An 18,719-nucleotide genomic window follows, 5' to 3' on the forward strand; every position below is an offset into this window, starting at 1 on the left:
CACCATCGGCACACAGGGGAGGCTCTTCAGCCTTTTGCGGGGTGGCCAAACCTCTGACAGTTGCCACATTGGAGGGCCTTTGGGGTGTCGATAGTCCTCAACACGAATGCTGAGGCCTCCGAAAGACTTCAGGTCGTAAATCCTTTCTGGATTTATGGCCTTCGGGAGCTCTACAACTAACTTATTTATAGGTTGCCTTGTCTGCATGTTGTACAGAAACCAGAAGTTCTGCACTGGAAGCCCCATTGCGGCGAACTCAGCCTGAATGAATTGTTTGTCGGTGCTGCTATGCACTCGACAAAACACAAACTTGTTCGGGATCTCGTCCCGTTGCAGCAGCACAGAGTGTTGCACTCTGGCCTGCTCCAGTGCACGCACTGCCCTGTGGTACTCCTCAATGGTAGCAGTGTGAATCATTAGCTGGTCATGGCCGCGACTGACGCACGACCAGCGCTCCTGCAGTGCTGCATACAGCACTGTTTTAATGGCCGTGTAGCTGTGGCCAGAATCCACGAATACATACAGGGGTTTCACCTGCATTTTCTTTGCCTGAGGGGCAGGGTTTGGCGGGGCAGGTCTCGAACCTGCGGACGTGTTGGCGGCCGTTTGACTGGCCGAGTTGTTTGCCCTTCTGACGGGCTGCTTGCGAAGTCGCTCGGCCTGCTGCCTGGCGATCGCGGAGTTCGTCAGTGGGGGGCGCAGTCTTTCGTCCTTTCCTCCCGTTTTTTGTTTTTTTGAGACAACTGTTGTAAAGCCGTCGTCGCTAGACATTTCGGTTTCGTCGTCGCTCGGCAGGGGCACATCGATGCACTCCTGCATCACCTGCTCGTCACTTAACTGATCAGTCATGTCGCTAGTTACACCCTACAACGCACTAACACCCACTGACCACGCACCCGGTATTAAGCCGGGTTGTGGCTAGGCTGTAGGGTTAGCTACAACCCGGGTTGTTTTGCACGCTTACACTTCTTAGGAAAACCTGGGAATACCACCTGGCCTGTGTGCGAGTAAACAGGCTGTTCCTGGAATCTCGCAGCTCCGCTTGACGCGTCCGTCCTCGGCCAAGGCTCGAAGCGAACTCTTACGACGACGACATCTTTCCCACGCTACCGAAGTTACACGAGTGAGTTGCTAACATCGGTGAACTTCGTTTCTGCTCGGGTCAAGAATGGACCTATGTGAAGCCAAGACTTTCCATAGTCAACTTATATTGGTTTTAAGTTTTGGTCGGTTGGCACGATCCGCTGTAGGCCATTCAAAAAAAAATTGTTTCTAGATGGGAAACTGACAACTTTGAAGGAATGTTGGGGTAGTGTTGAAAATGATAAAAAAAAATGAACTTATATTCAAGGTTACACTATAGTCCATTTGGCTACTAACTATAAACAAGTTAATTTTTATTTCATTTCTCAGAGTGAAAACTAAATCGTAATGGGTACGTCTCAGAGTAAAGATGTTACACCAAAATCTATTTCTAGGACAAGTTCTGGTACAAATATTCAAGATAAATCGCAATTTATTTATATTGAAAAATTGGCAAAAGTAAGTCTTACTATATATTTTTTATACTATATGCCTTGTATTGTATATGCCTTGTTATAATTTAGACAAAATTGGTGCCTAGTGGGTTATGTTGGGTTTCTTAACAATGACTTGATTATTTAAGCCAATAGCCGAGTTAAGATAAAGGTAAGCGGGTATATCATTTTTTATTGGTGAGGGGGAAGCAAAACAAATTCCTAAATTCGTCCTTTTGAGCATTACATACGTTCCTTTATTTTCCCCGAAAACAGCGTTGTCAAATCCGTACCGGATTCTGAGAAATTAGCAATTGGGCAGGGCCATGAAGCCGAGGGAAATCGTGGGGTAAAAGCCATTAAAAACGAGAACAAATTTTTATTAGAAAATTATTAAAATCTTTATACCATGATTATTCAGTGAACATAAGTTTTTTTTGTACTGTATTAATTGATTTTATATTACAAAAAATTAAAACTTGATTCCTACGTTGGATGCAATTAAATGTTGTTTTTTTTCGGTCAACAGAAAATTAATAAAAAATGGAGAGGTATTTCTGAAGGAAAGTTACTTTTCTGAAAAATAATATTTAAACATTCCAATTTTATTTCTATTTTTATTTCCAAACATATTTGTATCAGTCCTTAAGAGGGCTTTATGATACTTCAAGTAGTTTACCTGTAGTTAACCATTTAATCAAGTGGTTAGTTCAGGTTAGCTACATTACAAATACTGTGTTTTCGTACAACTGGTTAGTTTGGTTAGGTTGGATACATTTAAAATACTTGTAAAGTTGTGTTGATAGATGGTTAGGTAAGGCTAGCTATAGTAAAAATACTGTGAAATCCTGCAAACTATTGTTTTTATTAGGTTAGGTGAGCTACATAAAAAATATTTATTAATAATTTTGATTGTTACTTTAAGTTATGTACATTTTAATTTGGGAATTCCACACCAACCATTTAAGTTATATATATATATATATTTTTTGTAGCTAACGTAACAACTAAACAAACAATCCACATTATTTTTAAGTATTTTAAATGTAGCTAATCTTACCATCCACACTATTTAACTATATTTAAAATACTTAAAACTAACCCAACTGAACATTTTCATAATATTACAGATTTGTAATAAATAATCCTAACATAACCATTTGTTAAAACGGTAAACTATTTGAAGTATCACAATGCCCTCTTAGGGAATATGGAATTATTCAAAAACATGAAAAAGTATTTTGGAATTTTAGACTTTGTATTTTTTTAGAATTACCGATGGAGACATTGGCAGTAGTTTAGAACCTTCAACAAAACATGAATTCTGCTTGTTTACCAATGAAATTATAATTCACAGACCATACCGATATATATTTCTGCATTGCATCACGTGACACTCATGGAAACACCTATCATTCTTTAATCAGAAAATACAACGATACAAAACCGATGAATTCACTACGATCAAAGCTCTCACTTAACAAACAACACGCCAAATGATAGGTGAATAACAAATTCAATTTGATGAGTGTAGTCTTCATTCCACTATTTAAGTCAGAATACTTCTTAAAATTCCTAACAACGCAATCTGCAGTAATACGATATAGCATACCAATTTGAATAAAAACAACTAACCTAAAAAAAATCTCTCTTACAGTTGAAATCGCACACAACACCAAAAAATATCATATTAAACTGTTTCCATAATAATTAATGTAATACCACACACTATTCAACTAGTACCAAAATGAAAACAAACATGGTGCTAATTTTTTATGTACGTGAATAGAGCATTTGAACTGTAAACCTTTCGCCGGTAATTAAAAACTCACAGTTTTTCACTCCTGTCTCAACACAACAACCGTAATGGTTAGTAGAACTGAACTAAATAACATTTTGAATATGTCTTTTCATTTATGTAGAAGCTGTTAATCTAGGAAATTACAGGTAATCATTTAGTAATTAACTCTTTTAAACTCCCACATATTCATATGCACAATTTCCATTAATTCTGAAGGAGAGAATTATCTTTGAAAGATTTGTGCAATGGGAGTGCATGACTTGATGTAAGGTTTTGGACATACGCCATTACTAAGCACATGTATGTCTGTAGAAGAAAACTACAAAAAACCAAAAGACAAAAAACATAAATTAAGCAAAAATTGCTGTTGTCAACAGGATATATACACCACATAATATTCCATAACAGGAATATGGACAACAAACAAAGAAAAATGGACTAAGAGAACGAAAAAAACTCCCACAAATGATGAATTGAACAAAAAAAAATTCAGGACAACATTTGAAACGAGACAAAAACACGACAAAACGAAAAGACGAACCAAACAAAATAGTTTTCCAAAACAGAAACAAGCGACTTTTCGGGAACTGCTATCTGCTCCTGTCCTCAGGCAGAGTCGCACCTGTGTTTTCGTACCATGTGCGTCTCTGCCTGAGGACGGGAGCAGATAGCAGTTCCCGAAACGTCACTTGTTTCTGTTTTGGAAAACTATTGTGTTTGTTTCGTCTTTTCATTTTGTTGTGTTTTTGTCTCGTTTCAACTGTTGTGCTGGCTTGTTTATGTTTTGGAAAACTATTGTGTTTCGTCTTTTCCTTTTGTTGTGTTTTTGTCTCGTTTCAACTGTTGTGCTGAATTTTTTTTTGTTCTATTCATTATTTGTGGAGGTTTTTTCATTCTCTTAGTCCATTTTTCTTTGTTTTTCTTTGTTTGTTGACCATATTCCTGTTATGGAATATTATGTGGTGTATATATCCTGTTGACAACAGCAATTTTTCTTGTCTTTTGGTTTTTTGTAGTTTTCTTCTACAGACATACATCGGCTTAGCAATGGCGTATGTCCAAAAGCTTACATCAAGGTGTTGTGATACTTAAAGTAGTTAACGAGTTGTTTCAGTTGACCATTTTAACGAGTAGTTAGTTAAGGTTTATATATTACAAATATTTGATATAATGAAATTTATTTCATTGAATTAATTCCGGGTATTTACATGTCAGAAATATATATGTAAGATAAAGTGGTATTTCTAATAAGTTCAAAGAAGTAATTTTGCTACAGCCACAAAATTTGCGGTGGCTATAGAACATTTGGTAAGTTGTGTTAGGTTAGCTACATTTTAAATATTTTGAAAATAAAATTTTGTGAATGGTTTGTTTGATTAGGTTGGGTTAGGTAAGCAAAATTAAAAATATTTGTAAAAATATTTAAAAAAAGAGTGGATGGTTATTTAGGTTAGTTGCATTAAAACTAATCATTTTAAACGTTTAGTTAGGAATCAACAATTTAAAATAAAGCTAATTTAATGTAACAAATTGCCCTTTTATGACCTAGTATATTTAAGTAGCTAACTTCACCTAACTTCCTGTTAACATGATTTTAGAGTATTTTAATTTACCTAATCCAACCAAATGTCACTTTCCTCATTACTAAAATAATCGCAATCACATATTCTATCGCTGCACCGTACCAATAAATTATTTCAACATAACGAAACATAATCTTTCATTTTTTCTTTTAACTACTACAATAATTAGTGCAGTTCAGACGAGATTCAGGAGAAACAAGAAGAGATGAACTAAAAAGAGACGAAGAAGAGCCGGGAAGGAATGCTGTGTGAACAAGTAGCTGCGAGAGAAGGAATATAAAAGAAATGAACAGTGTTGAGGATCGCAAAAACAAAAGAAAAATTAAAAAAATTAGTTTCAAAATATTTGTATCCATGTCAGTTGACATGGCATTTAATGTTACAAATAACTAGGCTTTGCTTCACCAACCTAAGAGATTCTATTAGTATTAAAAACATTTCTACAGGCCATACAATTTTATATAAAAATAATAATGATTTCAATTGCCCTCTACAAAAACTTCCAAGAATCAAGTATAGCTAAAGAGTAGTATATTAATTTGACATTTTTAATATAGTTTGCTTTATCTCTAGAAAACAAAGAATGGACTGATAACCAATATTGTTTTATATTTTTTATTTCTTAAGAAAATAACATCCTTGTATTATGCCAGAGGGCCTATTAGAGATCAGGTTACTTACTAATTATAAAAACATCCTAGAGGAGGGGGGTGGGGAGGGGAACAAAGCCACAACTCCAGAGTTATAAATCTGGGATGGTTTCCCTAACACTACCAAGGCCAAGTGAGAACCTTTTTACTAAGCCATGGGCGTCACAAGGATATATTTTTTGGGGGGGGACGTCAATTGATTTAGTTGTTGAGGAATATCCATCCCCTGGAAAAAAAAGCGGGGGGTCCTGGGGTCCTCTTCCGGGAAAATTTGGGGTTTTAAGGTGCAAAAAGGTGGTTTTTAGGCATTTTTCTTTCCTAAATATTCTAATTATAGTTGGTTGCAATATATAATTTATTTTTTATAAAAAATATTTTCAGAGAACAAATTTGTAAAAACACAGTTAACATATCTGTATTTGGTATCGGACCTGATTTTGAATTTACACGAAGATCGAATTAAAAAGTGCTCACATTACCACGATTGGACTAAATGCACCATGCGCAACATATGGTTTATATCACAGAAATCATATTTTTAATATAACTACGAAACTAAATATATTATTGGAGGGGACGAAATTGAAGACTCTTATTATTGGGGGGACGTGTCCCCCCCCGGTTGCGACGCCCATGACTAAGCCATTCAACTGGTAAAATTATAGCTACTGTAAAAGGTAGTTAAATTATAATTTTTTTTGTCACCAAAATTAAAAGGAGAAGTGAATCTTCATCTTGGAAACAAAACAGGCAATACACACACCCAAACCACAGAGCATGTCAGTGAAATTAGTTGAAAATGATGTAGAATATAGTAGATTGCCTTAGATTTCCTTACTGAAACCAAATGAGTGAAAATTAAATAAACTGTTTCACTAACAACTCATGTTTGAGTTATTCCATGCTATTTCAAAAAATGTTTTTGAAATTGGTTGCTACACTATTTTTAAAATATTTTGGCACATTTCTTTATACATATTTGTAGTTTTGAAGGGATGGCACTTGAAACATGTGCATTTTTGGGACCGTAAGCATTTGCAAATAATGATATAAGTTTCCTTGTAACTGAGCAAATAAAAAAAAAATTGACAAATCCTTTTACTCAAAATAAATTTGGATGATTTTGGTTCACTCTGTTTCAGCTTTCAACATATATATGAAAAGTTTGATGATGACTAAGTTGAACATTGAAATTTGCATTATAATTTCCCAAGTCTAATTTTCACCGAAAAGGGGTCAATATGTACAATGAAACCAAATTTATTTTGCAAGTACTATAGTAACAGGATATTTTACCTGAGGTGGTAAAACTGGAGTGTTTTTCGCCCTTCCAAGATATTTTCACTGGTGTAAATGGACATTATCAAATTATTTCAGATTTCTTGTGAGCTATATTTCCAGTGGGGTACACAGTAATATACTAAAATTGGTAACACCAAAACAAATTTTGTTCTCTTTGTTTTGACTAGTAACATCAATATTTCAGTTCAAATTTGTGAAAATAATTTTGTGTATTTCCGTAAGATTTGAATTTTCAACAATATTTAAACATCAAATAGAATAAGTTCTCAATAAAAATAAAGATGTGAAAAAAGCTCATCAGGAAAGCATATGCTGTAAGAAGTACCTATGCACAAGATTATCATTACAGTTACAAGAAATGTATTATGTGATATGCTGTTTACATGTAAAAATTATTAAAACATGAATCCCTCAGCAAGTTATTTTAGATAGTTTCTTTTTATCTTATGTTGTAACAGTTCTGTAAGTTGATACCACAGCTTGGGTTTAATTTTATGCTTGTCCAGTAGTAGTTGTAAGACATTGTTTCATGCTCGCCCAGTAGTAATTGTAAGACATTGTTTCATGCTCGTCCAGTAGTAGTTGTAAGATATTGTTTCATGCTCGCCCAGTAGTAATTGTAAGACATTGTTTCATGCTCGCCCAGTAGTAGTTGTAAGATATTGTTTCATGCTCGCCCAGTAGTAATTGTAAGACATTGTTTCATGCTCGTCCAGTAGTAGTTGTAAGATATTGTTTCATGCTCGCCCAGTAGTAGTTGTAAGACATTGTTTCATGCTCGTCCAGTAGTAATTGTAAGACATTGTTTCATGCTCGCCCAGTAGTAGTTGTAAGACATTGTTTCATGCTCGCCCAGTAGTAGTTGTAAGACATTGTTTCATGCTCGCCCAGTAGTAGTTGTAAGACATTGTTTCATGCTCGTCCAGTAGTAGTAGTAGTAAGACATTGCCATGTGGCATCAAAACATCATTTAAAGAATTTTCAAATGATGTTGATGGTCTTACGGGATGGAAGAAATGGACATTGCACTCATTCCCTGAATTCTGAACCTCAATAACTTGTGCAAGCCATTAATGAGAATCATAAATGCATGCAATTTAATCCCTTTATTTAAGCCGTAGAAAAAGATCCGTTAACACTTTGATGATGTTTATATCTGGTGAGTTGAATGTGATCAAGCACTTTTACATGTACAAATCTATGTTTCTGTCTTGTATTAGGAATCATTTCTGCATTGGCAAATTACTTTTAAAGACGACTAAAATTTAATGTCAAATAATACATAAATTTCACTAGCTAAGTAAAAGAAAATACCCTTAACATTTTCTGTGCAAAAAGTAAACATCTGATGATGTGTCAGGAAATGATTTCCTGCTGCTGTTTGCAGGCGTGTTCTGGCCACAATTTTTGACTATCCTGCCCATTTCATTACATGAAGAATTTAAGTTTAAAAAAATATATATCTAAAGGTTTAGAATAGTGGTATTTAATAAAATCTGCTTATAAATTTCATGCATATATTTTTTTAGTCAGGGAACATTTATCCCGTGAAAAAAAATTTCAAAGCTGAATACCTAATGGTAAATAAAGTATCGTGGCTGTTTCCTACTACTTTGCAGGAACTGTGATTCAATACTATTAAAATTATTTTACAGTTAAGTTTTTCATGAACAAGTATACTCAGCTGGAAGAGGGAATTATCAGGCTGGGAAAATAAATTATTTATAATTTTACACTACAACCTATATTTTAATGGAATGTTTTTGGCATTATTGTATTCCAGTTATTTAAGACAGCGTTGTTGCAAAAGTGTGCTTTCACTTAATTTTTTGTAGACTAAATTAATTTTTGTTGTGCCATTCAATCATTTTTGACATTATTGAAGCACTTGCACAGTATGATCTCAGGTGCAGACATTACTTGTGCTACTGTTACTGCTGCGTAGCACTGACTCTACTTTGTTTACACGGTTTTTATGTGTGATTTATTATTGTAGAAATTTAATGGTTTCATTACTAACTATTTTTAGTATTTGGAAGTCTCAACATAATGTTATCCATCAAATTACAAAATGGCAGTTAATTTTTTTAAAATTCTTAATTACTTTTATATTGATTTCAAGAAGAATGAAGATCTAAATTACTTTTCTAAACCTTAAAAATTTTTAAGGAAAACTGTTCATGTTAATTATGTTGTTTAATGTTTAAAGTTACTTGAATAACATAATCAAACAATCTGTTATAAATATTTAGCTACACCATGTGCAGAATAGTGTTTGGTACAAGGTTTTTTCTAAGTTTCCAAAATTTTGCCACTGTATCAACTTTTGCCTTTCTGTCGGGTCAAAAAATCAAACCAACCTGTTCCTTCAGGAAAGAATAATGTAAAGTTTTAAATTGTATACATATTAACCTTCTGCAGCAACATGATTTGACATGCATTCACTGCGTTTTGGTCAGCATTTACTAAAGAAATTTCCCAGGGAACGTTATGTTTTGTTTGTTTTGTCAGATTTATTGTAGTCTTGATATTTTTGTCTCAGCGGTACGCAATGTAGGCTTCGGGATACCCCATATAACATCTTTGTTTGGCTTGGGTACTGTGTTTGTTTCATGAGTAACCAGGGAAGCTCATAGGTTTATTATTTCACATGATCTAAATTATTCTGCATAAAAAATATGAACATCTCAATAAAGAGAAATTATCTGGTCAACATCATCCTAAATATGACGTCTAATTTATGTTCTTGAACTTCAATCTGAATATTGTCGTCATAATATATATAATTTTTTTTTTGAAGAAATTAGAAAAAAAATATCTTTGTAACACCCCTGTTTGGTTAAATTTATCTCGATAAATTCATGTTTAATACTTAATACAAAAACACAATTTTTCTAAACAAGTTCATGTTTTTTTTATGATATTTGTTGTTATTGACAATAGTTTTTTAAACTGTTAAATTTATAAGAATTTTTTTTATTTTGCACATTCTAACTAGTCAGCCTATTGCTAATAACTTGGACACTGAGCAAGCTCATGAGGAGTTATAGCTCTAGTCTTTGTTCCCTCTCGTGGTTGCCTTGTTACGTTAGCAAAGCCTAGTCTATCTCGCTGGCACCCTACTGGCCTGTTTTCAAGGGGCATCACTTATTTTGCTTAAAACATTTTACCTTATGAGATTTGTTCAAAGTTTTGCATGTTTTTATGCCAAACTGTCAAAATTTTTGTAACTTAATTATTACAGAAGATATAAAAGCATATATGGTAATTAACATTCCAAAGATTATATATAATACCTCAGTTTTGGCATGAGTTATGATACAAATATATATATGAATCAAAAATGAATTAATCCTTCATCCACACCCAGGTTTAGATCTAACAAGTAAGAACATCTGTAACAAATTTATGAATGATAAATTGCTATTGCTGCTGAGTTTTAGTTTTTATGTTCTTCTATGTTGAAAATTGCTCTATGTGAAAGTTTATTTTTAAAATCTTTTTTACGGCTATATCAATAAGTGTCATCATACTTGAAATATATACTCCAATATGTTTTGTGTGTTAATCATGATGCTCACTCACCTTTTTTTGTATTTCTAGTGTTTGAAACGTTTTACTAAGTTCTAGTTTCATTATAAATATTGAACATGCAGTTATTTAGTGAGGAGCATGAACATCCATCGATGGCTCGTGACCTGCTGTGAGGCAGAACTGCAGCAGGCTAGGGAAGGGAAGTTCGTGGCTAAGACATACGTCCTGCTTCACCTCAAGGACAAATAATTTTTAGGTCTATGCATGTGAGTGAATAATGCTACTGTTTTCAGGAAATATATGATATTGAACACAGTTTTGAAACTAGTACACAACTGACCTACATACAATGAAATCTTTTTACAAGGAAAATATTTTACTAAAGTAAAATTAAATTTGCTAAGAACAATCATGTTTGATTTCACAGGGTTCCGGCAGACAGGGAGAACTCAGGGAATTGAAAAGGTATTGTCAAAACCTGGAAAACACACGGAAATGGACAAAATATTAATTTTCAAACTGGATTAGTATTTTTTTTAATACTAGTTGTCATATTTATATCTTAATACCAGTCTGTACTTTAATCACACATTCACGTGTACTTGAAAACACATTTGTTTTTATCTTTAGTTAAAATTAACGGAAATAATTAATTAATCAAATGTGCATTTTTTTAATGATTTGAAGCACAATAAAATGTTGATAGTCATTAATATGTTCACAATTGATGTTTTGTTTTTATTGTTGATCAAATTTAATAGTTAAATACTACAGACTGGCAGCTTATGTTGCATGATAACAGTGCAAACTGTCCATTGAGCGGAAAAAGATTATGGTTGGTTTGGCATGCTGTTGTGGTTTAAATTTGTTTATATACATATTTGTAGTTTAATATATGATTTTATGATATCTTGAAAAACTAGTGGATGAGACAAGGGAATCATGTTTGGTTGGACGAGGAAAACACGGAAAACTCAAGGAAATTTTCTAGAGGAAAAGTGTGGGAAGCCTGTTCTAGAAAGGGCCACTAAACATACCTAACAAAAATATTTGACACCTTTTTAACATTTGCAATAATTAAAACATTTTTGATGTGTAAACATGTTGGCTCTCGGTATGCAGCATTTGGTAGGAGTAATTTTGTGAAGTTGGAATGGAAGTCGATGAACGGAAATGGGTCACAAAAAAATTCAGATTCAGTTACGTTCCCATGTGTAGCAGCATAAACAAGTATATAGTCAGTTTTGTAAACATTAGGGGACATATCAAACGTATTGCTGTGCCAAATGAAACTTTATGATAGTCAAACTTCCCTGGAATATATTTGGTAAACTAAAATAGTAATATTAAAAAGTAATCCCAATTTTTAAAATACATAAGAAAACTGGCTTTTCAATTATAATCATACATGTTTCCTTCTAAATTCTCAGCAGGCTCTGTAGCTCAATGGTAGAGAGCGTACTTATAAAGTTTCAGGGAAAATTCTTAGTGTGATTTAAACCTAGTCACTGGAAAAAAAATTTTTACTTTATTTAATAACATAATAATAATACAAAATTATCTACTAATAATGTAAAATAAGCTTAAAGTTTGTTTGTAGGAAGTATTTACAGACTGATTTAAGTCATTTAAGCAACAACAAAAAAAACATGTACTTAGTGTTATAGTATTTTTTAAATGGTTTCAGGTTAATATTTTAGTAATGCCATAGGAGTATAACTTATAATGTTTGCATAAACTTTATATTTTTAACTGTTAGTGAATTTAAAAAAGATGGGCAGTATTTTAATAAAATTCCTTGCCAAAAATCAGGTACAAAGACAGGATTTATCGGAGCCATTTCTATTGTTCCGTGCTCCTATCTGCGCATAATGGTGGCAAGCAACGTTAGAAGTTTTGTTACTTGAAAAGTGAATATTTTATTTATTAGTATCTTTATCATGCTCGGCATTATTACTGAGGTTAGATGTTTGCACATCACTGATGAGTAATGAAAGGTTCGCTCATGTTACAGTAAACTCCCTATTATCCGCGCATGCTACGAAAAAATACAGCACATAAATAAATCTGTATTTTATTACAAGTGAGCAAATTTGAACTCTACTGACAGTGTATTGTGTGCAATATTCAGTAAAACGCCACAGACCTTCTCGAAACTAACGCAGTAGGCTGGCATGCGTTGCTATTTTGGTCTGTCGCGCTTTGTTTCTAGTCATATGGTTGAGCACTTTTATGTTCACATTACTGAAATGTATTGTATGTTAATTATTCAGTAAAATACTAAAATTTTAGCATCATTTAAAAAAATTTTACTGTTAATTGTAACTTTTACTGTACATAAAATTTAGATTTTTAAGTTGAAATTGTTTCCTTTTTTGTTTCCCATTTTCGGCTCTTTTGCGGATCATCCGCGATTTTCACTATCCGCGGTGGCCCAGCCACTTAATTTCACGGATAATAGGGAGTGTACTGTATTTGTAATAGCATTTTAGGATAGTTGAAACTAAAATATTAGATCTCAGTGATGACTGTTTCTGCAGTGGAAGAATTAGTTCAGGTTGGCAACATGAGTGATGAACTCCAGAAAGAACCAGAAAGTAGGAGAGTTAAATTTTTAGTTTTAAGTTTTAACTTGTAGTTTTATTACTTTTAAAGAATTATGTATAATATTTTTTTTAATTCCATTTAAATATTTGGTGTGGTCGTGCAATCATTATTTACATTTTAAATGGTGTGTGGCAAAGAACTGGACGGTGCTAGAACTTCCGCACACTTATGCGACGGAGAGGGGGGGTGGGGAGGTATTGTGTGTTTCGTCACTGCCCATCCGAGGAAAGGTGACAGAAGGTCACGCGTGAGCTTCGTAAAATACATTAGCGGTACGGAGTTTAATTTGCATAAACTTTTCAGGGGGTGGTATGGAAGCAACGGGCAACCTGTGTACTTTTTAAGTCTTTTGTGAAATGGAGTAATGTAAAATTTACGAACCCACGGACAGCAAAGACAGTGTGTAGTGCAACAATACAATTTGCGAGGGCTACAAGACGCGAATGACGTCATGTTGGCCACTGGGTCGGTGTCGAGGTGTTCGTCCAGGTTCGCCATCCCTGACAGGCGAGGGTTTGCCGGCTGAGTCACTGAGAGAACCCCCCCTCCCTGCCACGTCATGTTGGCCACTGGGTCGGTGTCGAGGTGTTCGTCCAGGTTCGCCATCCCTGACAGGCGAGGGTTTGCCTGCCGAGTCACTGAGAGAACCCCCCCTCCCTGCCACGTCATGTTGGCCACTGGGTCGGTGTTGAGGTGTTCGTCCAGGTTCGCCATCCTTAACAGGCGAGGGTTTGCCGGCCGAGTCACTGAGAGAACCCCCCCCTCCCTGCCACGTCATGTTGGCCACTGGGTCGGTGTTGAGGTGTTCGTCCAGGTTCGCCATCCCTGACAGGCGAGGGTTTGCCGGCCGAGTCACCGGGGGAACCCCCCCTCCCTGCCACGTCATGTTGGCCACTGGGTCGGTGTTGAGGTGTTCGTCCAGGTTCGCCATCCCTGACAGGCGAGGGTTTGCCAGCCGAGTCACTGAGGGAACCCCCCTCCCTGCCACGTCATGTTGGCCACTGGGTCGGTGTTGAGGTGTTCGTCCAGGTTCGCCATCCCTGACAGGCGAGGGTTTGCCGGCCGAATCACTGAGGGAACCCCCCTCCCTGCCACGTCATGTTGGCCACTGGGTCGGTGTTGAGGTGTTCGTCCAGGTTCGCCATCCCTGACAGGCGAGGGTTTGCCTGCCGAGTCACTGAGGGAACCCCCCTCCCTGCCACGTCATGTTGGCCACTGGGTCGGTGTTGAGGTGTTCGTCCAGGTTCGCCATCCCTGACACGCGAGGGTTTGCCGGCCGAGTCACCGGGGGAACCCCCCCTCCCTGCCACGTCATGTTGGCCACTGGGTCGGTGTTGAGGTGTTCGTCCAGGTTCGCCATCCCTGACAGGCGAGGTTTTGCCGGCCGAGTCACTGAGGGAACCCCCCTCCCTGCCACGTCATGTTGGCCACTGGGTCGGTGTTGAGGTGTTCGTCCAGGTTCGCCATCCCTGACAGGCGAGGGTTTGCCGGCCGAGTCACCGGGGGAACCCCCCCTCCCTGCCACGTCATGTTGGCCACTGGGTCGGTGTTGAGGTGTTCGTCCAGGTTCGCCATCCCTGACAGGCAAGGGTTTGCCGGCCGAGTCACTGAGGGAACCCCCCTCCCTGCCACGTCATGTTGGCCACTGGGTCGGTGTTGAGGTGTTCGTCCAGGTTCGCCATCCCTGACAGGCGAGGGTTTGCCGGCCGAGTCACTGAGGGAACCCCCCTCCCTGCCACGTCATGTTGGCCACTGGGTCGGTGTTGAGGTGTTCGTCCAGGTTCGCCATCCCTGACAGGCGAGGGTTTGCCGGCCGAGTCACTGAGGGAACCCCCCTCCCTGCCACGTCATGTTGGCCACTGGGTCGGTGTTGAGGTGTTCGTCCAGGTTCGCCATCCCTGACAGGCGAGGGTTTGCCGGCCGAGTCACTGAGGGAACCCCCCTCCCTGCCACGTCATGTTGGCCACTGGGTCGGTGTTGAGGTGTTCGTCCAGGTTCGCCATCCCTGACAGGCGAGGGTTTGCCGGCCGAGTCACTGAGGGAACCCCCCTCCCTGCCACGTCATGTTGGCCACTGGGTCGGTGTTGAGGTGTTCGTCCAGGTTCGCCATCCCTGACAGGCGAGGGTTTGCCGGCCGAGTCACTGAGGGAACCCCCCTCCCTGCCACGTCATGTTGGCCACTGGGTCGGTGTTGAGGTGTTCGTCCAGGTTCGCCATCCCTGACAGGCGAGGGTTTGCCGGCCGAGTCACTGAGGGAACCCCCCTCCCTGCCACGTCATGTTGGCCACTGGGTCGGTGTTGAGGTGTTCGTCCAGGTTCGCCATCCCTGACAGGCGAGGGTTTGCCGGCCGAGTCACTGAGGGAACCCCCCTCCCTGCCACGTCATGTTGGCCACTGGGTCGGTGTTGAGGTGTTCGTCCAGGTTCGCCATCCCTGACAGGCGAGGGTTTGCCGGCCGAGTCACTGAGGGAACCCCCCTCCCTGCCACGTCATGTTGGCCACTGGGTCGGTGTTGAGGTGTTCGTCCAGGTTCGCCATCCCTGACAGGCGAGGGTTTGCCGGCCGAGTCACCGAGGGAACCCCCCCTCCCTGCCACGTCATGTTGGCCACTGGGTCGGTGTTGAGGTGTTCGTCCAGGTTCGCCATCCCTGACAGGCGAGGGTTTGCCGGCCGAGTCACCGGGGGAACCCCCCCTCCCTGCCATTATCATGAACCCACAAGGATATAGAAGATATCACCCAGCAGGATTGTTGGCGTTGACGTATGCGGCGTTTAAAATTTGCCTCGGAACGCAGCTAAATGCATCGCGAGCTCTAGTTAACTGGGCTGCGATAAATTTTAATCTGTGCAAGCTTGCAAGTGGGAATGAGTTTAAAGGAAAATTATAATGCTATCTGTTTTGATTTCCCGTGCGCACAGAATTAGTAGGATTGTAATGTGCAGTCCGTGGGGACTGTCACTGCCCCTGTGAGTGCAAGGGGGGGGGGGGGGGTGAGAATGCGGGATCTAATCAAATCATACAATAACTCCCAGCTCCAATCTTAAAAATGAAAGGAGACAGCAAATTTTCTATTCTTTTAATAAAAGCATTGAATGTCTATTAAAAACATACCCCATGATTTTTTATTTTTCTACTGATTCTAATGATAAGAGATTTATGTTATGTTTAAGTCAACACTGTGATTGAATATTATTGCTATTCAAATAAGTATTTATGTTTCAAAATTTTTATTAACGATTACAGTATTATAATATGTTATACAGAAAGTCTTACATAATTAAAAGTGTAATTAATAGTTCATAAAAAATTATAATTTAAATTTATTCCAAAAAAAATGTGTTTCTTTTACAAACTAACACAAAATTCCCACCCCTGTTTATATTGTATCCTACCCTGGAAGCGTCGTCTCTTTTCTGTGTAGAGTATCTCCCCTATTCTTTTCTAAGACACAAAAAGATTAATAATTGACTGGCCATCTTACAGATATTCACTAAGTAGCTGTTTCCATAAATAAATACAATTATAAGATTAAATTTTAAAAATTTTTGTCATGATGCCATTCATAACAAAACATGACTTCTTAAAGTAGAGTCACGCATATATCAAGTTGTGTCATTGAAAGATTAATCCTTTTTTTTGTGGCAGATTCATGTGAGTAACGAATCAAGCTTTTTACAGCCCGTTTAATCACTGGGAAATAATTGAGAAGGGGTTGTCAGTATTTAATACTCAGCAATACTGGTAGCAGTGAGTTAATGTGTGCCGGATGAAAACCAATGACAAAACATGAGAAGTACAGTACGGAGTTTATGCAGTCGAAGTGGGACTGTAATGCCTGGTCAAATGGGATGGGCCAGGAACATCACCAATGTCGTCAAACTTTAAGTTCTATTTTGGAGTAGAAATCATCCTTCTTTCTCTAGTGAATTATTCAGCGAAGAAAATTTCTATCTGTATACATCAGTAATAGTACTTTAATTTTCATCCCTCAATGGTAGTAGCTGATCTTGTTCTGTGGAAAAGACGGTTTTCGTCGTGGCCAATTGTGTGTTAAGGCGAATGGTCCCTGTTGTAAACTTTAAGTTTAATCAGAATTTTTTTGCTGTCTTAAATTTGAGGAGTTATATAAGCAGCACAGTGATTCTAATGTTCTTGAAAGTTAAATCAAGTCATTAAATCAAATTATTATATTAATTAAAATAATTGATCAAATCATTGCAAGTTTCTTATATTTAATATAATAAAATTTTATAAACTTTTGGTAGTATGTATATGTGTGTGTGTGTGTGTGTGTGTATGTGTATATATATATATATATATATTTATATATATTTATCCTCAAGGTACAATGTTAAGGCTACTATTTGGATCCTTTTGAAGACTGACCTCACATAAATCTTTATAATCAATATTAACATTTTAATATCAATAGTTTACAATAATATTGAATGGTTAAAGAAAAATACAAATTAGTGAGCAAGGTTACGTCAGCCTTTTGATAGCGTGTTAAGCAGTTCCTATTGTGGAGAAATATTTTTCAATGTGTAACATGTAGCTAACATGTTTGAGTAATTTTGTCAGTGTATTTCATAAATAAGAATTATTTGGGTAAATCCTTGAGCTTTTAATATCTGCATAAACGATTTAATTTTGGTAAATAATATTACATTGCATGCAGAATTTTAATTGAGCTTTTAAATAATTTTGCAAACTCCCTGAATGATGGTTTTGAAAGTTTAGTTAAATGTTGATTTTCCTTTTTCTAATTTTTCATTATGCCACATGCTTTATTTAATATAAATTTTGAATTTAAATTATTTATTTTTGCATATATAATTTTAATCAATTACTATGATAATATATAAGCATTTCCACCTAGCTTAGTGCAAAACCTAGTATAATGTGTGTGAGTATGTATTTTGCTAAATTTGTTGGCGTGATTGAATTGTATTTATTCTGATCTTGTCAAAAAGTAAACATCCTGAACCAGTTTCTGTTATGTGTATTTCTTATAGAACTATCAGGTTTAATAAACCTAGTTTTTCTTTTAGATTTTTTAATGAGTTTATTTGTTAGTTTGAAAGTTTAATCCTACCTCCTGTAACCTTGTCGTTGAAATAAAAGTTTAGTTATAGTGCTAGGGCCTAGAATGGTACTCTGGCGTCCAAAAATGCTGGGCCTGTAGAGGCCTGAATGTAGTTGCCAGAGTGGAGGGCTATGAAGGAAGCATAGTCCCGGGGCAGGCTTCCAAGATGGAGACTAAGGTTTAAAAACACATTAATGATGTCGGATGCTAAAGATCAGTTGAAACACAGGTGCGTAGGATGCATGCTACCCCGGGCAGCCAATGAGAGAGACCGGGTGTCAGGGCGGCAGTGTGTTAGGCCGTTTAGATTTACATGAAGTAACAGATAGCGGAACCTCTCGGCAATGAATAATAAATTTACAATTATTACTAAGTATATATATCATTACTTGTATTGGCATTATAAATTCAGAAATAAACTGCCTGCGTAGGGGTGTGTTCCAAAATGTTTGAGCATTGCGGTGCTCAGTTCTTCTTTAGACTGAAAGGAAACTGACACTGGGGGAATTAAAATATAAGTAAAATTACAAATTACATTAACTGAACTATTATTTGAGGGATGCGGGCACAGAGCGGATGAACACGCGCGCACACTGTTTGGCGGGAGGTTTGAACAGAGGGGCTGAAGCAGGCCGAGG

At 37.3% G+C, this 18,719-nt stretch overlaps 1 protein-coding gene across 3 annotated transcripts in view; it reads left to right on the plus strand.

The window, feature by feature from the left end:
- The first annotated feature begins 1,265 nt into the window (after window positions 1-1,265).
- LOC134529867 (uncharacterized) overlaps window positions 1,266-18,719 on the plus strand; it is a 71,588-nt gene continuing 54,134 nt past the window's right edge. For 2 of the 3 annotated variants that reach the window (XM_063364388.1, XM_063364389.1), the window contains exon 1: window positions 1,266-1,542. In XM_063364388.1, coding sequence (XP_063220458.1) covers window positions 1,432-1,542 — 111 coding nt within the window. In that variant the 5' untranslated portion in view covers window positions 1,266-1,431. Of the gene's footprint in view, window positions 1,543-10,814; window positions 10,853-18,719 lie in introns of all 3 variants that reach the window. The other variant, XM_063364391.1, reaches the window with a different exon arrangement.

This window comes from Bacillus rossius, chromosome 2 (genome assembly GCF_032445375.1).
Source record: "Bacillus rossius redtenbacheri isolate Brsri chromosome 2, Brsri_v3, whole genome shotgun sequence".
Classification (NCBI taxonomy): Eukaryota; Metazoa; Arthropoda; class Insecta; order Phasmatodea; family Bacillidae; genus Bacillus; species Bacillus rossius.